Genomic DNA, 24328 nt, shown 5'->3' on the forward strand with positions numbered 1-24328 from the left:
ATAGTGATGATATGGAGATGGTGGTATATCGATCCTAGGATCGAAACCTGGCTCTGGACGGAAATGGGGTGGAATGTGTGTGGGAATGGTGTTAAAACTTGACTATACTATTATATACTTGATATGCTAATACATAGGAAACCCCAGCCTTATAGGTTCCTTTTGATTATATCCAACTTGCATCCAATTCCCATAAAGCATAGCTCATAGGGTGGGAGTGGCCAGTACAAATCGTACTGATAAACTTTGGCACATAGGTTCTACTGAGGAGTATAGCTCTGAGGAATTTGACGGTTGAGGGGTTTGTTCCTATGCTCGAGTTTTGGTGATCTTATCTCCAAGCTATTCTAGATGAATTCTACTTTTGATTTCGCCGATGCGGCGATGTAATAATTTATGTAATTCCGCACTTTATGTACTCTGATATTATCGTTGTATGGATGTGGTATTCGACTGGAATTAGGGTAATATGATCTACAATGGTCATAATACACTTCGACTCTATGGATTTCCCTTCATGGAAATTAGGTTGTTTCAGGCACGCTAGGTATAACCCCTCTATCCGTATCATGGTCTTAGGTCGCTGATCCCAGTTAGGCATCTCTCGTCCGAAAGAGATATGATTGGAGTTATAACGATGTATCATGCTTGAGCTTGCAGGCGCAAACCAATGCGTCCATGAGTGATGAGTTGAGATAGGTTGCAAACGGCTTCAAGTTAACGGTGAAGTCATATACCAGTTATGATGTGAACGGATATCGCTTTCACAGTCAAGACACGGGCAGACTCGGCCCGGTCAGAAAACCACCAACAGCCAAGTTTTTACGCCGGGCACTAATGGCGTCGAATACTACAGAATAATTGAGGAGATCTATGAACTTGAATATGAGGGCTGGGTACCTCTTACTCCTGTCATATTCAAGTGCCACTGGTTTGATCCTAGACGAACGAGACAGACCCCTCATCTTGGGCTAGTCGAGATTAGGCATGATTCCATCTATAAAGGAAAAGATATCTATATTGTGGCTCAACAGGCCATGAGGTGTATCATACGCCATACGCATGCCAAGACAAAGACCATCTTAAGGGTTGGTCTATTGTGCACCAGGTATCTTCGCATGGTAAACTACCTGTTCCAAACGATGAAGATTACACCTTCGACACAAACACATATGATAGAGAGTTCTATCAAGTAGATGGGCTACAAGGGAGCTTTGATATAGTCTTACCCGATGTGACGACCGCCATGGAAGTAGACAATGAAATGGTTGATGACGAGGACCCTGGAGATGTAGTGCTAAATCCAAAGGACATTCAAATGCTTGAGCGATTCCATTTAGGCAAAGACAATGAAGAAGACACAGAACCTTCAGATAGTGTTGCCCATTTGGACAATTTTGACAGTGATGTGAGACCTATGACCCCAATCATGAAGATTATTCCTAAACCATGTAATACTATGTTTTTTATTAAATTTTGTTATGTTTATTCATTTTGAACTATTTGACATGTATGTACTAACGCTTGTTGTTCATTCTTTGTACATTACAGGTGATAGAACAAAGATGGTGGGCAACCGTTCACCGAGGCAGGTGCTCTCGGTGTACTAGAGGCTACGCCCTCTTGATGGAGGCGAGGGGACGTCTTCGCCCCTAGCGGCGAGAGCATGCCTAGGTCACCCCAGCATGGGGAGGGGGAGGGGGAGGGGGAGGGGCCGGGGTCACCCCAGGAGGGACCCGCCTCCTCTCCTGGCTCTCGACTGGCCAGAGGACCCGTCTCCTACCCCGGAGGACCACGTGGCGGCCACGGGCACGACATAGACACTCCGTCGAGGGACAAGGGGACTCAGTAGACGGAGGACAGTTCTGCTCAGTCGGCTCCCTACCGGCGAGGTCCCATAAGCCTTCCTCTGGTTCTGCTTCCTGACCGATGCCCACTGGTTCGTCCTATGGGAAGAAGGTAAGTAACTATAGATGTTATCACTAGTGCTTCATATGATACGTTGAAAATCAAAAGAGAAACTGATAATTTTTCTTAATCACTTATGCAGGGGCTGGCTAGTTCTATCGGGTGCTCTTGACCCCCACACACCCCCGCTACCGTCCTGGGATGTCTGTGCAGAAAACACTTCCTTGGCCTTGTGGACTTGAAAGAGGGGAGGTGGGAGCCAGCCTGGTCGTGGGACAGGTACAAGCTCGGCTCGGATGATGAGTAGGACAACAAGCAGGAGCGGGTTTTGGCGGACTTTTGGGTAAGTGTCTCACAACATAGCTCAATACATCTTCTCCATTGGTTAAGTCTTTTATTGAAATGATGAACGGATACATCGTGTTTGTATGCAGAGGTACTTCAAGGCCGAAGAAGGTCGAGAGACCCTGGCGGATCAGACAGCACACAGAGCCTGTAAGAAGTACATCAGCGACATGATTCACGAGGCGCGACTCCAGGCCCACGTCGACTACTACAGGTCCATCAAGAAAGAGCCCCTCAACAAAACTGGCGCAAGAAAGGTGGCACTAACCAAGGAGCAGTACCTTCAGGTACTACTTAAAATTGATTTGTTTTGAGATTTAGTAGGTCCAGAATTGATCTTCTTATATGTCAAACACTTGATGATGTGTAGGTGCCGGCCTCGTGGTGCATGTCGCATAGATCGGCATGGTCGAGGATCGTGGACAGGTACCTTGACCCGGCGTACATCGCAAAGCATGAGCAAGGCAAGCGGAAGCGGGCACTGAGGACCGGTCCAACTCACCACCAAGGCAGCCACAACCTCCCCGCATTCAAGCGGGCACTTGTACGAGATGTCATTTATCTATTCTAACGCTCAATTTTGCCTAATTTCTAATCATCTTGCCGTCTTTCTCGTAGGAGGTGGCACATCCGGACGTGCCAATGTCGGAGTTTGGGGCATGGGCCGTGTCCCACATGGGCCCGGTGAAATCCAGTGTCGTCTTCAACCCGGATGCCACTGCCCAGGCTTACTCTGACCCGAGCGTCCACGCTAAGGTCAGAGACTACGCGGAGGCGGTTAGGGTGCTCTGTGGCTCATATCACAATCTGAGCACTGAGCCCCTTGAGACAGAGGTGATCGTGAGGCTGGGGCAAGGCAGGAAGCACGGGTGGTTGTGGATTGCAGACGGCGCTGACTCCTCGAGCTTTGCACCCTCTCTCTCCGATGTGAGGGCACGGAGCACGCCCAGAAGCCTTCCCATATGTGCACGGCCTACTCCAACACTGTCGCGGGTCGATGAACTTCAGGTAATTTCGGTTTCACTCGTCGTACATTGAACGTTACACACATTGATCAGATTTGCAATACTAAAACATGTGATTGAAACACTGTAGGCCGAGCTGGCAGAGACAAGGGAGACGCAAGCGCACCTGACCGCGGAGCTGGAGGCCACGAAGAAGCAGATGGCGGACATGTATTAGATCATGCAAACCATCGGGCAAGCATCGGGTGTCCAAGTGCAGTTGCCAGCTCCAGCTCCGGTTAGACACTTCACTGCCGTGAGTATGAAAGTTTAATGCGTTCGTGCCATTGGGATTGTCGGCCTTCGTGCCGTTGTGATTTTCGACCTTCGTGTCGTTGTGATTGTCGGTCTTCGTGTCGTTGTTTCTTGCAGGTTGGAAACCTCCCCGTGCAGGGGAGGTGCTGCCGAAATTTTTAATTTTGAGTCTAACACATGCAATCTCTTCTCTTTTGTGCAGCCTCCATCGGCGGGTTCAAACAATCCCGCTACCGTGTCACCGGCGGCTGATCGCGTCAACCCTTCGCCGCAGTTCGGTCCTTCACCGCAGTCCAGGGGACCACACCTGTAGTCTCCGTCGCTGCAGTAGGGATGTTGAACTTTGTGATGTTGAACTTGTAATAATAAACTTGTGATGTTGAACTTTGGTGCATTTGTGATGGATTTTCGATGGATTTATTAAATATGTGTGTGCTTGTGATATATAATGCATGTTGGTGATATAGATGTGATGATTGATGTATATGTGTGTGTGTGTGTGTATATATATATATATATATATATAGTCTAATACAATGGAATGTAAAAAAAATTGCAATTCTTGGGGTCTTTGCCGAGTGCCATGGGCAAGGCACTCGGCAAAGATTTTAAAAAATATATATAAAATTTCTTTGCTGAGTGCTTTGCCGCGGCACTCGGCAAAGTATTTTTTTTAAAAAAAAAATTCAGAAATTCTTTGCCGAGTGCCTAAACAGGGGCACTCGGCAAAGAAATTATTTAAAAAAAATAAAAAAACTTTGCCGAGTGTCTGGGCGGGGGTACTCGGCAAAGTACTTTTTAAAAAAAATAAAAAAACTTTGCCGAGTGCCTAGGCTGGGGCACTCGGCAGAGTAATTTTTAAAAAAAATAAAAAAAAAATTGCCGAGTGCTGGGTTGGGCACTCGGCAAAATAACCGTTAACGGCCTGCGCCGCAACAACCAAAAATATTTTGCCGAGTGCCGCCCCAAGCACTCGGCAAATTTTTTTTATTTTGCCGAGTGTCCGGATAAAAAGCACTCGGCAAAGACCCTTTGCCGAGAAAAATTTTGCCGAGCGGACTTTGCCAAGTGCTACACTCGGCAAAGCCTTTACCGAGTGCAAATGGCTCTTTACCGAGTGTAAAAACACTCGGCAAAGCCGCGGCCTCCGGTAATGGTGTGACCTCACCTAGACGACTTGTGGTTATGAGATTTATTTATTTAACAATCAATGTCATGTGTTTCGATTCGCCTTGAGATCAAATATGTACTATATGTCTGCATGTGTACTGCTCTGACGGGCACATATATATATATATACATATATATAGAGAGAGAGAGAGAGGGGTACTAGGGCCTTAGAGACTTGTCCAATAATTAATCACGTCAAGCGTTTGTTTGGAATCGGACTTTGTCCGAATAACGTAACACTCTTCTCTAATCCATATAGGCATGGCTTTCGTGTGCGTGCAGTAGGAGTAATAATGGGATACTGACGGGATCGGATCTGATCGATGGGATCCAGACCGTACAGGCGTTTCCATCGTCCGGCCGGGCACTGCATGGGCATGGCTTTCGTGTGGGTACATTACGTGTTCGTGTGGCGGACTAATAGCTCATTGATTTCGCCGGGCGATCGAGCTGAGGCCGCGTCATTTTGCTGGCGTTGTAGCGGTGACGACGGCATCTGCATCATGCATAAGGGCATGTACAACGGAGAGACAAAGTTATTGGAATTTACAACATAGGCGGTTGAACAGACAGCTCGTACAACTATTTATTTGCTATCCACAAACCGTTTAATGGTTGCATGTTGCTATGATCACTTATGAATATCAATCCTATATACCATTATGCTGCATCATCAGACACACACACGACCAGCAGAGCAGTAGATCCAAGTACTAGGTCGTCGCACGCTGCGGGACTTTTTTTTTAATCAGCTGCGGGACTATTTTTTTTATTAAAGAATGCAATTAATTAGCGCCGCAGCCGCCGCATGCTTAAGGGCATGTACAACAGAGAGACAACAACTGTCTATAAGTTTTTGGTATTTACAACACAGACGGTTGAACAGACAGCTCGTACGACCCACAGACAGCTGCTATCTATTTAACTGTCCACAAACTATTTAATTCTTGCATGTTGTCATAATCACTTATGAATATCAATCATATATACCATTGTGTTGCTAATTGGTGCAAAATAAATCCTTCAAAGTAAATCATATATATTATATATATAATGTAATATAATATATTTCATCATAAATCAAATATAACATACGTCTTCTTCCTCATCATAAACCAAATATAGCATCGAGAGATGGATGGTTCACTTGCTTGTTGCCTGTATTAGGTACGTATAATTGTATTCTAGGTGTATTTCTTCTTTTGTTTTTCTATAGGAAAACGGCAAGGTGACATAGGTGTGACCTTGCTCGTCCATTAAACAGCACTGTAGGCACAGAGCACACATCAATGATCAGTATTTTTCTGAAATCTAACTGGTTGCAAGAACAAAGAAAAATATTCTGCCACTCAACACCAAGAATCACAAGAAGTTTTCCAGCAGAATAGTTTTGAGACAGCAAAAAAAATTGATCTTAGAACTAACACGGGAATAACAATTCATATCTCGTCAGAACAGTTCTTTTCGTCAGAACAGATCTTCACATGGAATAGAACAACAAGATTAATGACTATAGAACTCACTAGTGGAGGAAGCCGTAGTCAGATCGACCATCTGCTCATGCGCCGCCGCTGTCTCATGGTCGCTGCAGATTTGGGGAGGGAAGGAGTTGCTGTTGTGAATCGACAGGGCAATGGAGAAGAACTCAGCGCGCGCGGAACAAGAGGAACTCACGCCAAGTTTGGCCGCAGGTAGATCCCCACGCGCGCCGTTGGGAGACGACGTCCCGTACAACGGCGCTTCTGCCGTCGTGTTAGCCTCGGAGCACGCGCCGCTGCCGTCGCCTCACCGGAGGATGGTTTTCCTTTCTCGCTTCATTCAATGTCACGAAAGGAGGTGTTTTTTGCAAATATACATCTACAGACGGTACTCCGGCGTCTGTTTTACGTGCCCTAAAACGTCGTAGGACGAGGACGAGGACGTCGTAGGTACAGCGCCGGTCTCCGTCGGGCGCAGACACGCTGGAAGGCTTAGGTGCCTGTTGGAACACGTACGTGAAAGCGGCTGGGGCCCTATTTAGTTCCACCAAATTCCCAACTTTGACACTATGCAAAAAGAAGATTCTCCGTCACATCAAACTTGCGGTACATGCATGGAGTACTAAATGTTGACAAAATAAAAAACTAATTACACAGTTTGGTTGTACTTTACGAGACGAACGTTTTGAGCCTAATAAGTCAACGATTAAACAATTATTACCAAATAAAAACAAAACCACACTGCAGACACAGTGTAGCTACAGTGATTTGGGCGGCGCTGATTCGGCCGAACTAAACGTGGCCTGGGTTGGGTGCCTGGCGATGCGTCTGATGCTATACCTACGACTACGGCTGTTCGCTTATTTTATTAGCCATGCTTATCAGCTATAATATAGTATTTTTTTCTCATAACAAAATAGCATCGGCTGACTTATAAGCTACACAAATGATGAAGCGAATTGGGGTATACGGTAGTGCCGCTCACGCTCATCATCACTCCGTGTCAAGCAAAGGCAACCACACGGCACGCACATAATTAAATGCATGATTAACACCTTACCGATACACATGTAAAACGTACACCCGCTCATGCATCGCCATGAGTGATGAGTTGAGACAGGTTGCAAACGGCTTCAAGTTAACGGTGAAGTCATATACCAGTTATGACGTGAACGGATATCGCTTTCACAGTCAAGACACGAGCAGACTCGGCCTGGTCGGAAAACCACCAACAGCCAAGTTTTTACGCCGGGCACTAATGGCGTCGAATACTACAGAATAATTGAGGAGATCTATGAACTTGAATATGAGGGCTGGGTACCTCTTACTCCTGTCATATTCAAGTGCCACTGGTTTGATCCTGGACGAACGAGACAGACCCCTCATCTTGGGCTAGTCGAGATTAGGCATGATTCCATCTATAAAGGAAAAGATATCTATATTGTGGCTCAACAGGCCATGAGGTGTATCATACGCCATACGCGTGCCAAGACAAAGACCATCTTAAGGGTTGGTCTATTGTGCACCAGGTATCTTCGCACGGTAAACTACCTGTTCCAAACGATGAAGATTACACCTTCGACACTGTCGACGAAATATGGTCGGCAGTCCACCGAGGGGGGTGCCCGTGGTGGTAGATTGTCGGTAGACGGTGCGTGTAATCAGGAACCAGATGGTGACACAAGGCGCAGAGACAGCGATTTAGACAGGTTCGGGCCGTCTGATCGACGTAATACCCTACGTCCTGTGTCTTTGGTGTATTGTATTGAGATGTATACTGTATGATATCTATGGATCTGTCTTCTAGGGGACCCTTGCCCCTCCTTATATACTCCGAAGGGACAAGGTTACAAGTAAAGTATCCTATTTGGTACTATTACAATGTCTTGCGGTGCACGCCAAGCAGCGCGGTGCACGTCTTGATCTCACGGGCCGGGCCACCTCGGATGGTGCGGCCCATGTACCATCTTGTGGTACCCGGGGGTCTATCCCCCACAGCTAGTCCCCGAGCGCCATGTATTCTGATGCGACACACCATTTTAACCTTCTCCGAACAGTGAGGCTTGAGTTCTTGACATCTCCGACCACCGTTGTCGCCGGAGAAGTAGGTTGTCCGAAGAATGTATGGTGCTCTTAAGAAGAAAGAAAAAGATTTCCGTCCCAGGAAGTGTGCCCACTTGTATTTCTGAAAAGAAATGTAAGTGCGTCTTGAAGCGTAGCATCTTTGATCATCAGAGGCGTAGTGGTCGAAAAACAAGCACATTCACCGCAAGGTGAAGTGTGCCCACTTAGTCCTCGAGCCTGGTAGTAGGTGACGTAGGCACGTGGTGCCAGGGTCTAAAAAGAATTCCTAGTTAAGTTGAGAACCCAATCGTCGTACAGGCGATACGAGATGCACCGGCAGGTGCATCGTACCGATGTAGTCCCCGAGCTTGCTGGAAGGCGAGGTATGAGCCTTATAGCAAGGTCCAAGTGAGAAAAAATATCCCAACTGTATGCGAGTTGCCAGTCACATGTAGTCAAGACGCAAAGTTCCCGAGCCGTGGTCGGAGAGTGGTCGAGGCAGTCCCCGAGCACAGGTCAAGGATGAGCGACGAAGTCCTCGAGCCATGGTCAGAGAGCGGTCGAGGCAGTCCCTGAGCACAGGTCGAGGAGCGAGCGATGAAGTCCCCGAACTGTGGTCGGAGAGCGGTCGAGGCAGTCCCCGAGCACAGGTCGAGGAGCAAGCGACGAAGTCCCCGAGCCATGGTCGGAGAGTGATCGAGGCAGTCCCCGAGCATAGGTCGAGGAGCGAACGATAAAGTCCCCAAGCCGTGGTCGGAGAGTGGTCGAGGCAGTCCTCGAGCACATGTCGAGGAGCGAGCGACGAAGTCCCCGAGCCGTGGTCGGAGAGTGGTCGAGGCAGTCCCCGAGCACATGTCGAGGAGCGAGCGACGAAGTCCCCGAGCCGTGGTCGGAGAGTGGTCGAGGCAGTCCCCGAGCACATGTCGAGGAGCGAGCGACGAAGTCACCGAGCCGTGGTCGGAGAGTGGTCGAGGCAGTCCCCGAGCACATGTCGAGGAGCGAGCGACGAAGTCCCCGAGCCGTGGTCGAGAAGCGAGCGACGAAGTCCCCGAGCATAGCTCGAAATTCCTGCAATATAAATATATAGAATGGTAGTACATGATGTATAAAATAATAAATTATGGAGAAAAAATCAGCGGTGAAGAAACAACGCACAGCAGTCATTTGCAAATGAGCATGATGTGATAAAGCAGTTGGTGCTTTGTAAACATCAGTGTTAATATGAAGTTTGTGTTTATACTTAATATAAACCGTCCGACCAGTTAGTATATAGCTGAGTCTCCAGCCCAAGTTAGCTTGTTAACCATAACGCGGGGCGCGGAACCCGTGCACGTGTAGGAAGAACAAAGCATCGCTAAGGAGCCGCTGCCGACCACCCATAACGCAGAGGGCAGACGCTCATGCACGTGTAGCGAGAAGCCGGAGACAGGGCCGTCTCTGGAGGCGTTCGAGCGTCAACGTGACTGGTCGAGGATTTGCATTCAGTATAGATGTATGTTATATTTAGGATGGTATACATGGACAAACGTTATTTGAAGAATAATCATGACAAGGACGTTGTGGAGAAACGTCATAATAAAAATTATATTAAATATAAATATTAGAAGTGTACTTATCTTTGATAGAAATCTGGTCGGTGGTGATGAAGTCGTCCGGTCCTCAAGCTTTTCGACCTGTCGTCATGACTGTGGTCGCGATTGTCGTAGCGCCGTTCTTCGCGGCGATCATCATTGCGACGTGGTCTGGTGGTCGAAGCTCGGCGGAGCCGCTCGGGATGTTTTCGACGTGGTCTGGTGGTCGAGGTGGTCGGAGCTCGGTGGAGGCCATCGAGCGGTGACGACGAGTCGATGGCGAGGGACATCGGCGAAGGCCGTCGAGCGGTGACGATGAATCGACGGCGAGGGACGTCGGCGAAGGATATCGGCGAAGGCCGCCGAGCGGTGACGACGAGTCGACGGCGAGGGACATCGGCGAAGGATGTCGGCGAAGGCCGTCGAGCGGTGACGACGAGTCGACGGCGAGGGACGTCGGCGAAGGATGTCGGTGAAGGCCGTCGAGCGGTGACGACGAGTCGACGGCGAGGGACATCGGCGAAGGCCGTCGAGCGGTGACGACGAGTCGACGGCGAGGGCTGACGAGAGCAGTAACGGCGAGTCATCGACGAGGGCCAACCAGAGCAGCGGCGGCTAGTCATTGATGAGGGCTGACGAGAGCATCGGCGGCGAGTTGTCGACGAGGGCCGACGAGAGCATCGGCGGCGAGTTGTCGACGAGGGCCGACGAGAGCATCGGCGGCGAGTTGTCGACGAGGGCCAACCAGAGCAGCGGCGGCTAGTCGTCGACGAGGGTTGACGAGAGCATCGGCGGCGAGTTGTCGACGAGGGCCGACGAGAGCATCGGCGGCGAGTTGTCGACGAGGGCCGACGAGAGCAGCGGCGGCGAGTCGTCGACGAGGGCTGACGAGAGCAGCGGCGGTGAGTCATTGGTGAAAACGACCTCGGAGGTGGTTCCGAGATCGGATCTGCTGTCACAGGGGCTGGTGTAGCAGCGATGAATCGTCGTCGTGGACCGGGATGGATCTCCACGAGATTGACGACGAGAACGCGTTGTTGATTTGAGGTCCATCTGGCTCGCCATGGATCAAGCGCACACCCCCTACCTGGCGCGCCACTATCGACGAAATATGGTCGACTGTCCACCGAGGGGGGTGCCCGTGGTGGTAGATTGTCGGTAGACGGTGCGTGTAATCAGGAACCAGATGGTGACACAAGGCGCAGAGACAGCGATTTAGATAGGTTCGGGCCGTCTGATCGACGTAATACCCTACGTCCTGTGTCTTTGGTGTATTGTATTGAGATGTATACTGTATGATATCTATGGATCTGTCTTCTAGGGGACCCTTGCCCCTCCTTATATACTCCGAAGGGACAAGGTTACAAGTAAAGTATCCTATTTGGTACTATTACAATGTCTTGCGGTGCACGCCAAGCAGCGCGGTGCACGTCTTGATCTCACGGGCCGGGCCACCTCGGATGGTGCGGCCCATGTACCATCTTGTGGTACCCGGGGGTCTATCCCCCACAGACACAAACACATATGATAGAGAGTTCTATCAAGCAGATGGGCTACAAGGGAGCTTTGATATAGTCTTACCCGGTGTGACGACCGCCATGGAAGTAGACAATGAAATGGTTGATGACGAGGACCCTGGAGATGTAGTGCTAAATCCAAAGGACATTCAAATGCTTGAGCGATTCCATTTAGGCAAAGACAATGAAGAAGACACAGAACCTTCGGATAGTGTTGCCCATTTGGAAAATTTTGACAGTGATGTGAGACCGATGACCCCAATCATGAAGATTATTCCTAAACCATGTAATACTATGTTTTTTATTAAATTTTGTTATGTTTATTCATTTTGAACTATTTGACATGTATGTACTAACGCTTGTTGTTCATTCTTTGTACATTGCAGGTGATAGAACAAAGATGGTGGGCAACTGTTCACCGAGGCAGGTGCTCTCGGTGTACCAGAGGCTACGCCCTCTTGATGGAGGCGAGGGGACGTCTTCGCCCCTTGCGGCGAGAGCATGCCTAGGTCACCCCAGCACGGGGAGGGGGAGGGGGAGGGGCCGGGGTCACCCCAGGAGGGACCCGCCTCCTCTCCCGGCTCTCAACCGGCCAGAGGACCCGTCTCCTACCCTGGAGGACCACGTGGCGGCCACGGGCACGACACAGACACTCCGTCGGGGGACAAGGGGACTCAGTAGACGGAGGACAGTTCTGCTCAGTCGGCTCCCTACCGGCGAGGTCCCACAAGCCTTCCTCTGGTTCTGCTTCCTGACCGATGCCCACTGGTTCGTCCTATGGGAAGAAGGTAAGTAACTATAGATGTTATCACTAGTACTTCATATGATACGTTAAAAATCAAAAGAGAAACAAATATTTTTTCTTAATCACTTATGCAGGGGCTGGCTAGTTCTGTCGGGTGCTCTTGACCCCCACGCACCCCCGCTACCGTCCTGGGATGTCTATGCAGAAAACACTTCCTTGGCCTTGTGGACTTGAAAGAGGGGAGGTGGGAGCCGGCCTGGTCGTGGGACAGGTACAAGCTCGGCTCGGATGATGAGTAGGACAACAAGCAGGAGCGGGTTTTGGCAGACTTTTGGGTAAGTGTCTCACAACATAGCTCAATACATCTCCTCCATTGGTTAAGTCTTTTATTGAAATGATGAACGAATACATCGTGTTTGTATGCAGAGGTACTTCAAGGCCGAAGAAGGTCGAGAGACCCTGGCGGATCAGACGGCACACAGAGCCTGTAAGAAGTACATCAGCGACATGATTCACGAGGCGCGACTCCAGGCCCACATCGACTACTACATGTCCATCAAGAAAGAGCCCCTCAACAAAACCGGTGCAAGAAAGGTGGCGCTGACCAAGGAGCAGTACCTTCAGGTACTACTTAAAATTGATTTGTTTTGAGATTTAGTAGGTCCAGAATTGATCTTCTTATATGTCAAACACTTGATGATGTGTAGGTGCCGGCCTCGTGGTGCATGTCGCATAGATCGGCATGGTCGAGGATCGTGGACAGGTACCTTGACCCGGCGTACATCGCAAAGCATGAGCAAGGCAAGCGGAAGCGGGCACTGAGGACCGGTCCAACTCACCACCAAGGCAGCCACAACCTCCCCGCATTCAAGCGGGCACTTGTACGAGATGTCATTTATCTATTCTAACGCTCAATTTTGCCTAATTTCTAATCATCTTGCCGTCTTTCTCGTAGGAGGTGGCACATCCGGACGTGCCAGTGTCAGAGTTTGGGGCATGGGCCGTGTCCCACATGGGCCCGGTGAAATCCAGTGTCGTCTTCAACCCGGATGCCACTGCCCAGGCTTACTCTGACCCGAGCGTCCACGCTAAGGTCAGAGACTACGCGGAGGCGGTTAGGGCGCTCTGTGGCTCATATCACAATCTGAGCACTGAGCCCCTTGAGACAGAGGTGATCGTGAGGCTGGGGCAAGGCAGGAAGCACGGGCGGTTGTGGATTGGAGACGGTGCTGACTCCTCGAGCTTTGCACCCTCTCTCTCCGATGTGAGGGCACGGAGCACGCCCAGAAGCCTTCCCATACGTGCACGGCCTACTCCAACACTGTCGTAGGTCGACGAACTTTAGGTAATTTCGGTTTCACTCGTCGTACATTGAACGTTACACACATTGATCAGATTTGCAATACTGAAACATGTGATTGAAACACTGTAGGCCGAGCTGGCAGAGACAAGGGAGACGCAAGCGCACCTGACCGCGGAGCTGGAGGCCACGAAGAAGCAGATGGCGGACATGTATTAGATCATGCAAACCATCGGGCAAGCATCGGGTGTCCAAGTGCAGTTGCCAGCTCCAGCTCCAGTTAGACACTTCACTACCGTGAGTATGAAAGTTTAATGCGTTCGTGCCATTGGGATTGTCGGCCTTCGTGCCGTTGTGATTTTTGACCTTCGTGTCGTTGTGATTGTCGGTCTTCGTGTCGTTATTTCTTGCAGGTTGGAAACCTCCCCGTGCAGGGGAGGTGCTGCCGAAATTTTTAATTTTGAGTCTAACATATGCAATCTCTTCTCTTTTGTGCAGCCTCCATCGGCGGGTTCAAACAATCCCGCTACCGTGTCACCGGCGGCTGATCGCGTCAACCCTTCGCCGCAGTTCGGTCCTTCACCGCAGTCCGGGGGACCACACCTGTAGTCTCCGTCGCTGCAGTAGGGATGTTGAACTTTGTGATGTTGAACTTGTAATAATAAACTTGTGATGTTGAACTTTGGTGCATTTGTGATGGATTTTCGATGCATTTATTAAATATGTGTGCTTGTGATATATAATGCATGTTGATGATATAGATGTGATGATTGATGTATATGTTTGTGTGTGTGTGTGTGTATATATATATATATAGTCTAATACAATGGAATGTAAAAAAAATTGCAATTCTTGGGGTCTTTGCCGAGTGCCATGGGCAAGGCACTCGGCAAAGTATTTTTTTTTAAAAAAAATTCAGAAATTCTTTGCCGAGTGCCTAAACAGGGGCACTCGGCAAAGAAATTATTTAAAACAAATAAAAAAAACTTTGCCGAGTGCCTGGGCAGGGGTACTCGGCAAAGTACTTTTAACCGTTAACGGCCTGCGCCGCAACAACCAAAAATATTTTGCCGAGTGCCGCCCCAAACACTCGGCAAATTTTTTTTTATTTTGCCGAGTGTCCGGATAAAAAGCACTCGGCAAAGACCCTTTGCCGAGAAAAATTTTGCCGAGCGGACTTTGCCAAGTGCTACACTCGGCAAAGCCTTTACCGAGTGCAAATGGCTCTTTACCGAGTGTAAAAACACTCGGCAAAGCCGCGGCCTCCGGTAATGGTGTGACCTCACCTAGACGACTTGTGGTTATGAGATTTATTTATTTAACAATCAATGTCATGTGTTTCGATTCGCCTTGAGATCAAATATGTACTATATGTCTGCATGTGTACTGCTCTGACGGGCACATATATATATATACATATATATATAGAGAGAGAGAGAGAGAGGGGTACTAGGGCCTTAGAGACTTGTCCAATAATTAATCACGTCAAGCGTTTGTTTGGAATCGGACTTTGTCCGAATAACGTAACACTCTTCTCTAATCCATATAGGCATGGCTTTCGTGTGCGTGCAGTAGGAGTAATAATGGGATACTGACGGGATCGGATCTGATCGATGGGATCCAGACCGTACAGGCGTTTCCATCGTCCGGCCGGGCACTGCATGGGCATGGCTTTCGTGTGGGTACATTACGTGTTCGTGTGGCGGACTAATAGCTCATTGATTTCGCCGGGCGATCGAGCTGAGGCCGCGTCATTTTGCTGGCGTTGTAGCGGTGACGACGGCATCTGCATCATGCATAAGGGCATGTACAACGGAGAGACAAAGTTTTTGGAATTTACAACATAGGCGGTTGAACAGACAGCTCGTACAACTATTTATTTGCTATCCACAAACCGTTTAATGGTTGCATGTTGCTATGATCACTTATGAATATCAATCCTATATACCATTATGTTGCATCATCAGACACACACACGACCACCAGAGCAGTAGATCCAAGTACTAGGTCGTCGCACGCTGCGGGACTTTTTTTTTAATCAGCTGCGGGACTATTTTTTTTTATTAAAGAATGCAATTAATTAGCGCCGCCGCCGCCGCATGCTTAAGGGCATGTACAACAGAGAGACAACAACTGTCTATAAGTTTTTGGTATTTACAACACAGACGGTTGAACAGACAGCTCGTACGACCCACAGACAGCTGCTATCTATTTAACTGTCCACAAACTATTTAATGCTTGCATGTTGTCATAATCACTTATGAATATCAATCATATATACCATTGTGTTGCTAATTGGTGCAAAACAAATCCTTCAAAGTAAATCATATATATTATATATATAATGTAATATAATATATTTCATCATAAATCAAATATAACATACGTCTTCTTCCTCATCATAAACCAAATATAGCATCGAGAGATGGATGGTTCACTTGCTTGTTGCCTGTATTGGGTATGTATAATTGTATTCTAGGTGTATTTCTTCTTTTGTTTTTCTATAGGAAAACGGCAAGGTGACATAGGTGTGACCTTGCTCGTCCATTAAACAGCACGGTAGGCACAGAGCACACATCAATGATCAGTATTTTTCTGAAATCTAACTGGTTGCAAGAACAAAGAAAAATATTCTGCCACTCAACACCAAGAATCACAAGAAGTTTTCCAACAGAATAGTTTTGAGACAGCAAAAAAAATTGATCTTAGAACTAACACGGGAATAACAATTCATATCTCGTCAGAACAGTTCTTTTCGTCAGAACAGATCTTCACATGGAATAGAACAACAAGATTAATGACTATAGAACTCGCTAGTGGAGGAAACCGTAGTCTGATCGACCATCTGCTCAAGCGCCGCCGCTGTCTCATGGTCGCTGCAGATTTGGGGAGGGAAGGAGTTGCTGTTGTGAATCGACAGGGCAATGGAGAAGAACTCAGCGCGCGCGGAACAAGAGGAACTCACGCCAAGTTTGGCCGCAGGTAGATCCCCACGCGCGCCGTTGGGAGACGACGTCCCGTACAACGGCGCTTCTGCCGTCGTATTAGCCTCGGAGCACGCGCCGCTGCCGTCGCCTCACCGGAGGATGGTTTTCCTTTCTCGCTTCATTCAATGTCACGAGAGGAGGTGTTTTTTTGCAAATATACATCTACAGACGGTACTCCGGCGTCTGTTTTACGTGCCCTAAAACGTCGTAGGACGAGGACGAGGACGTCGTAGGTACAGCGCCGGTCTCCGTCGTGCGCAGACACGCTGGAAGGCTTAGGTGCCTGTTGGAACACGTACGTGAAAGCGGCTGGGGCCCTATTTAGTTTCACCAAATTCCCAACTTTGACACTATGTAAAAAGAAGATTCCCCGTCATATCAAACTTGCGGTACATGCATGGAGTAATAAATGTTGACGAAATAAAAAACTAATTGCACAGTTTGGTTATACTTTACGAGACGAACGTTTTGAGCCTAATAAGTCAACGATTGAACAATTATTACCAAATAAAAACAAAACCACACTACAGACACAGTGTAGCTACAGTGATTTGGGCGGCGCTGATTCGGCCGAACTAAACGTGGCCTGGGTTGGGTGCCTGGTGATGCGTCTGATGCTATACCTACGACTACGGCTGTTCGCTTATTTTATTAGCCATGCTTATCAGCTATAATATAGTATTTTTTCTCACAACAAAATAGCATTGGCTGACTTATAAGCTACACAAATGATGAAGCGAATTGGGGTATACGGTAGTGCCGCTCACGCTCATCATCACTCCGTGTCAAGCAAAGGCAACCACACGGCACGCACATAATTAAATGCATGATTAACACCTTACCGATACACATGTAAAACGTACACCCGCTCATGCATCGCCAGTATACATGTACTCTATCTAGTACTCCCGTACGTACCTTTTGCGTGTGTAACCAAATGGTCCTGGCTACTAGTATTACCTGTTCATCCATCCGTACATGCTTCCACACATGGTCTTACTAGTCTCTTTGACAAGCATATGTACTACAAGTACATACTTAACCGATCTAATTATATATTTGTCTTTGTGGTCTCTTCTTTTGTTCATTCTATAACACGGTATATATAGACTATCAAACACGTCCATGTGTTACAGCAGACAATGTGTAATTTGTTGCGTGACCTCATCCCTACACGACTTGTGGTTAGGAGATTTATTTATTTAACGATCATGTCATGTGTTTCGATTCGTCTTGAGATCAATTATGTACTATATGTCTGCATGTGTACTGCTCTAACAGGCATATATATATATATATATATATATATATATATGGGTACGCGGGCCATATATATATATATATATGGGTACGCGGGCCTTAGAGACTTGTCCAATAATTAATCACGTCAAGCGTTTGTTTGGAATCGGACTTTGTCCGAATAACGTAACACTCTTCTCTAATCCATATAGGCATGGGAAAGAGTGAGGGACTAGAAAAACGCCTTGTATTCCAATTCATTTTGGAATCAGAGTATCGGACTACACACCGTTGTTTGACACCAACCCGTACGGGTACAAGAGATATTGGATCCATCAGATTCCCATCGGATGGTTTCGAGGAATGACATATGAAGAAACTTTTCTCCCTTTAATATTAGACTAATAAATATGTCCGTACGTTGCCACTTACATGTTATTTGTTGTCTTCTCTGGATATATTACTTTTACTATGTATCTAGACATTTCATATATCTACGTGTATAGCAAAAACTATGCACCTAGAATATCCAAGACGATCTATAGGGTGGTATTATTTATGTTTCACCATTTATAAAATTTAAAAGCTATAATTTATTTTAACAAAGAGTACGTGTTGCTGACATGTTTACAATACTTATGATTATAAAGGAAAACTTACTTGAGTTTTCACATGCTAGCCTCGTCGCTTATCGCATAGATACATTTATTTAGATTAGATTAGACAATAAACTATTTAAATTTTCTATCCACATTTTGATTAGTTGAATCACCTGCTAAACCAGGTTTCAATAAGAATATGTTTCTGATCAAACTTACGTTAACTACTTGATAGTAGAAAATTTGTCTTAGAGAAAATCAACAGTTGAAAGGTCCATAATAATTATTTTTATAAAAAAAAGTCAATGGAAAAAAATCACCTAAGAGGGTCACGGATGCAAAAGAAAAAACAAAAGAAATCATAAATAAAGAAATCGGACGGAAGGCCAACAAAAAAATCAAACGATGAGGATGAGTTCATGCGTGTCTGTCGAACCTTGGCCTTGGGGCTGCTCGCGTCAGGCGGGCGCGCCGAGGAGGAGGGAGAGCGACGGCCGGCCACCGGCGGCGGTGCTGCGCGACAGCGAGGGCTGGTAAAATCTGATAGGGGATGTCGTCGGAGGCGAACTCGTACACGATGCTGGTTCGCCTCTGCGCTAGGCAAGGGCGCAGGAGCCGCTCGCGTTTGGCGGGGGCGTCGGGGAGGAGAGAGGACCGACTGCCTCCGACCGGCCTCTCGTGCGACGGTGGCGGCAGGCGCCGAGCAAGGGCATGGGAGTGGCAGCGCCGGCTCGGGCTACGGCGACTGCAGGTGCACGGCAGCCTCGCGTACCCCTTCGGCGTGGGGGCTGGGGGTTCGTGCGTGGGCTGTTGCGTGGGAGAGGGAGGGGGCCGTAATTACAATACTAACCTTTCACTCATAAATTTATTAGCGCGAATTAATTGCTTAGGAACCAAGAGGAACCAAGAAGTACCCCACCACTGTAAAAGAGTTCTAAAAAAACATGTTGTTCAAGTGTTTTTAGGCGTTGTTCACCGTTTAGTGAAAAAAAAACACGTCCACTATCCATGCATCTAAAATTCCAAGAAGCTGATGAGAACCTTTGCTACTGTTCAATATGTATACCTATCATTCAATATATACTGTTACTGGTGTTTGCGGGGGATTTTTTTTAGAAACCACACAGCTGTTCATCAGTCTTTTTTTTTTCTTTTCTATAGAAATGTGCATGTACGTTGTAACATAATTTACTTATTTCATCACATGTCACCGTACCTAGACGATTTGCGGCTTAGAGATTTGTCCAACAAAAATAGTCATTTGTTTCAATACATATTGGAACTGCTACGCCAGCCCAAATCATGATCTTCACCAACTTAGATTTGGTTCTCTCGCGAAAACCCGGAGGAAGAGTGGCCTCTGGCCTTGCATTTCTCTCCCTGTCTACCTTAGGATTCGTTAATTCTCTTTCTCGATGGGATGGGGAAGGGATGTAATACCTGCTCTTGATGCCTGTGCTTGGAATCATACTTTGTACCATTGCTATATATGGTTTGTGAGCCCGGGCCAATAAGGGATCGTAGAGAGGGATGTATAAGGGCATTATGGTAAGTAAAGAAAATGCACTTGAAAAAAAATCGCTTCTCTGTTTAACATCTGCATCACACCACCACTTTATCTTATTATAAGTGGTTCAGATTGGTCGCCCGATTATGGTCAGTCCTAAAGGACCAATGCCATTTCCTGTTCACACACGGCTCGTCAACGCGTTGCGACATGTACATTTAGGCCATGTTTAGATTCCAAAAATTTTCACTCCAAAGTGTCACATCGAATCTTGCGGCACATGCATGGAGTACTAAATGTAGACGAATAACAAAACTAATTGCACAGTTGGGTGAGAAATCGCGAGACGAAACTTTCGAACCTAATTAGTCCATAATTAGACACTAATTGCCAAATGCAAACGAAAATGCTACAATAGCCAAAACCAAAAAAAAAAAAATCCAACTAAACGCGCCCTTACTATACGACGGCAAGGAACTGCACATTAAATACGCCTGTGTGGATTCTATTGATCGTCATATACAAAATATTTTTTGAGTTTGTGACTAATATGCACATGCTGGTGAATATATGATAATGATATGATTGGGTTGGAACTGAGACACCACCACCGTCCAACGAGAAAGGGGTCCATGTGATTAATGGAAGGCATGACGAAGCTGCGTCTGTGATTTGAACGCCAGACACGTAGGATGGACACCGGGAGAGAAAAGCTAAACCCTAAAGCAACGTCAGTTTGGGTTAGTTAAGTGCAGCAGATCAGTGTTAATATTCAGCTTGTGCTCATGAGTGCTGAATGGCAGGCTGGGCCTATAAATTGAGAAGCCTGCAATGCAATGCAAACTACCACAGCAGAGTGATAAGCAAGCAAGCTTCTCACTCATCAGAAAACAGCACCTGGCGTTAGTGAAGCTAGTAGCCATGAAGGTAGAGCGCGACCTCCACATGAGCCGGGGCGACGGCGAGGACAGCTACGCCTCCAACTCCAGGCTTCAGGTACTGTACCTGTGCTTCTTCTTCTACATCATGCATGTCTCTGCCGATCTGCTCATGTTGCATATGCATGTTCGTCTCAACACTCGCTTATACATGTTCCTCAGGAGAAGTCCATACTGAAGACGAGGCCGGTGCTACACAAGGCCGTGGCGGCGGCGCACGCGTCGTCGCTCTCCTCCAGCGGCGGTGCCATGGTGGTCGCGGACCTCGGCTGCTCGTCGGGGCCCAACACGCTGCTCGTCGTCTCCGAGGTGCTCGGAGCGGTCGCCGACCGCCGAGAGGATCTGGCGATGGCCGCCGCCGGCTGCAGCCAGCCCCCGGCGACGCACGTTCAGTTCTTCCTGAACGACCTGCCCGGGAACGACTTCAACCTCGTGTTCCAGTCGCTGGAGCTGTTCAAGAAGCTGGCCGTCAAGGACAAGGGGGACGCGCTGCCGCCGTACTACGTCGCCGGGCTGCCAGGCTCCTTCTACACCCGGCTGTTCCCGGACCGCTGCGTGCACCTCTTCCACTCCTCCTACTGCCTCATGTGGCGCTCCAAGGTCCCCGACGAGCTCGCGGGAGGCGCCGTCCTCAACGAGGGCAACATGTACATCTGGGAGACCACGCCGCCGGCGGTGGTGGCGCTGTACCGGAGGCAGTTCCAGGAGGACTTCTCGCTGTTCCTCAGGCTGCGCCACAGGGAGCTCGTGTCCGGTGGCCAGATGGTGCTGGCGTTCCTCGGCAGGAAGAACAAGGACGTGCTCCGTGGCGAGGTCAGCTACATGTGGGGCCTCCTCGGGCAGGCTCTTCAGTCCCTCGTCAAAGAGGTCTGCTCTGTTTTCTTCTCCTGTCTTGTGCAACATCATCCATCAAAGGAAATCCTGAACTGAACCGATGAACCCTAGCTAGCTGATGTATTGCATTTGCATGCATGGCACCATGGCACAGGGCCGTGTGGAGAAGGAGAAACTGGACTCCTTCAACCTGCCGTTCTACGCCCCGTCGGTGGACGAAGTGAGGGACGTGATTAGGCAGAACCAGGCATTCGACATCACCCACATCCAGCTCTTTGAGTCCAATTGGGATCCGCACGACGATACGGAGGACGACGGCGACCTCGTGCTCGATGACGTCCAGAGCGGCGTCAACGTCGCTAAGTCCATCAGGGCCGTGATTGGGCCCCTCATCGCGCACCACTTCGGCGAGCACGTACAAGACGATCTCTTCGAGCTGTATGCCAAGAACGTCGCAGTGCACCTCCAGAAAGTGAAGACCAAGTACCCTGTCATCGTCGTTTCCCTGAAGGCGATTAGTTGTGCAACAAAGAACCAAGCCAGCTAGTGACATGTATTATTCAGGTTAGTTATTACTAGTAGTACTATATGCATGCAGAATTAATATAAGAAATAAAGTAGTTCAGGTAGACAGGGTACGATTAGCGGCCGAACATTTAATTTTCACTACTACTTTGCTTTGAATGTTGTAGTATGCAGGTCCAATGTTTCCACAAGGCGATCTGGTTAAATATGTACTGTAATGGTAATGGTAAATGGAAATAGACACTTCAATCCTGTGAGTATGAAAGTTTTATGCATTCGTGCCGTTGGGATCGTCGGCCTTCGTGCCGTTGTGATTTTCGGCCTTCGTGCCGTTGTTTCTTGCAGGTTGGAAACCTCCCCGTGCAGGGGAGGTGCTGCCGAAATTTTCAATTTTAAGTCTAACACATGTAATCTCTTCTCTTTTGTGCAGCCTTCATCGGCGGGTTCAAACAATCCCGCTACCGTGTCACCGGTAGCTGATCGCGTCAACCCTTCACCGTAGTTCGGTCCTTCACCGCAGTTCGGGGGGCCACACTTGTAGTCTCCGTCGCTGCAGTAGGGATGTTGAACTTGTAATAATAAACTTGTGATGTTGAACTTTGGTGCATTTGTGATGGATTTTCGATGGATTTATTAAATATGTGTGTGCTTGTGATATATAATGCATGTCGGTGATATAGATGTGATGATTGATGTATATGTGTATGTGTGTGTGTGTGTATATATATATATATATATATATATATATATATATATTGTCTGTTACAATGGAATAAAAAAAATTGCAATTCTTGGGGTCTTTGCCGAGTGCCATGGGCAAGGCACTCGGCAAAGATTTTTAAAAAAATATATAAAATTTCTTTGCTGAGTGCCTTGCCGCGGCACTCGGCAAAGTATTCTTTTTAAAAAAAATTCAGAAATTCTTTGCCGAGTGGCTAAACAGGGGCACTCGGCAAAGAAATTATTTAAAAAAAATAAAAAAAACTTTGCCGAGTGCCTGGCCAGGGGCACTCGGCAAAGTACTTAAAAAAAAAACTTTGCCGAGTGCCTAGGCTGGGGCACTCGGCAGAGTAATTTTAAAAAAAAATAAAAAAAAATTTGCCGAGTGCTGGGTCGGGCACTCGGCAAAATAACCGTTAACGTCCTACGCCGCTATGGCCGAAAATATTTTGCCGAGTGCCGCCCCAAGCACTCGGCAAAAAAAAATTTATTTTGTCAAGTGTCCGGATAAAAAGCACTCGGCAAAGACCCTTTGCCGAAAAAATTTTTGCCGAGCGGACTTTGCCAAGTACTACACTCGGCAAAGCCTTTGCCGAGTGCAAATGGCTCTTTACCGAGTGTAAAAACACTCGACAAAGCCGCGGCCTCCGGTAATGGTGTGACCTCACCTAGACGACTTGTGGTTATGAGATTTATTTATTTAACAATCAATGTCATGTGTTTCGATTCGCCTTGAGATCAAATATGTACTATATGTCTGCATGTGTACTGCTCTGACGGGCGCACACATATATATATATATATATATATATATATGTATATATAGAGAGAGAGGGGGGTACTAGGGCCTTAGAGACTTGTCCAATAATTAATCACGTCAAGCGTTTGTTTGGAATCGGACTTTGTCCGAATAACGTAACACTCTTCTCTAATCCATATAGGCATGGCTTTCGTGCGCGTGCAGTAGGAGTAATAATGGGATACTGACGGGATCGGATCTGATCGATGGGATCCAGACCGTACAAGCGTTTCCATCGTCCGGCCGGGCACTGCATGGGCATGGCTTTCGTGTGCGTACAGTACGTGTTCGTGTGGCGGACTAAGACTATCTCTCACACCCAAACCTTCAATAAAGTACCTATACAAAAGACGTAGTATGGATTGTCTTAAAGGTATAACCTAAATATAGGTATCTTCTCTCTAGAAACCCATTTGCAGAAATGATTCTATTTTGGATCTGATTATTAAAGAAGATACCGAATAGGTATTGAACCTTTTACCTGTAGTGTTACTCAGAAAATGAATAGATCTAGTATTTTAAGTGTTGTGGTCGGAGAAGCTAATAGCTCATTGATTTCGCCGGGCGATCGAGCTGAGGCCGCGTCATTTTGCTGGCGTTGCAGCGGTGACGACGGCATCCGCATCATGCGTACTATCGTGTACGTGCATCATCAGACACACACACGACCAGCAGAGCAGTAGATCCAAGTAACCGGATTCCCCTCCTTTGCCGAGAGCCCGAAGCTCTCGGCAAAGAGGATTTCACTCTCGGCAGATCATTTGCCGAGAGCTGTTCTCGGCAAAGAGCAGTCGGCAAAAGGTCTTCCGGCAAAGGTTTATTT

General features: G+C 47.7%; 1 protein-coding gene across 4 annotated transcripts; it reads left to right on the plus strand.

Moving 5' to 3' along the window:
• The first annotated feature begins 20538 nt into the window (after positions 1-20538).
• LOC136472776 (anthranilate O-methyltransferase 2-like) lies at positions 20539-22604 on the plus strand. 4 transcript variants are annotated; one of them, XR_010762412.1, is made up of 4 exons: positions 20539-20685; positions 20790-21494; positions 21616-22239; positions 22417-22604. XR_010762412.1 is itself a non-coding variant. In XM_066470483.1 (4 exons), exons 1-3 carry the CDS (start codon positions 20611-20613, stop codon positions 22006-22008), a joined length of 1173 nt encoding a protein of 390 aa, XP_066326580.1. In that variant the 5' UTR covers positions 20539-20610; the 3' UTR covers positions 22009-22025; positions 22154-22604. The 4 variants fall into 4 exon arrangements, 3 of the variants coding, with proteins under 3 accessions (XP_066326580.1, XP_066326581.1, XP_066326579.1); XM_066470483.1 differs by having other exon boundaries at positions 21616-22025; positions 22154-22604; XM_066470484.1 differs by having other exon boundaries at positions 21616-22025.
• Positions 22605-24328: the final 1724 nt, after the last annotated feature.

Source organism: Miscanthus floridulus, chromosome 8 (assembly GCF_019320115.1).
Source record: "Miscanthus floridulus cultivar M001 chromosome 8, ASM1932011v1, whole genome shotgun sequence".
Lineage (NCBI taxonomy): Eukaryota > Viridiplantae > Streptophyta > Magnoliopsida > Poales > Poaceae > Miscanthus > Miscanthus floridulus.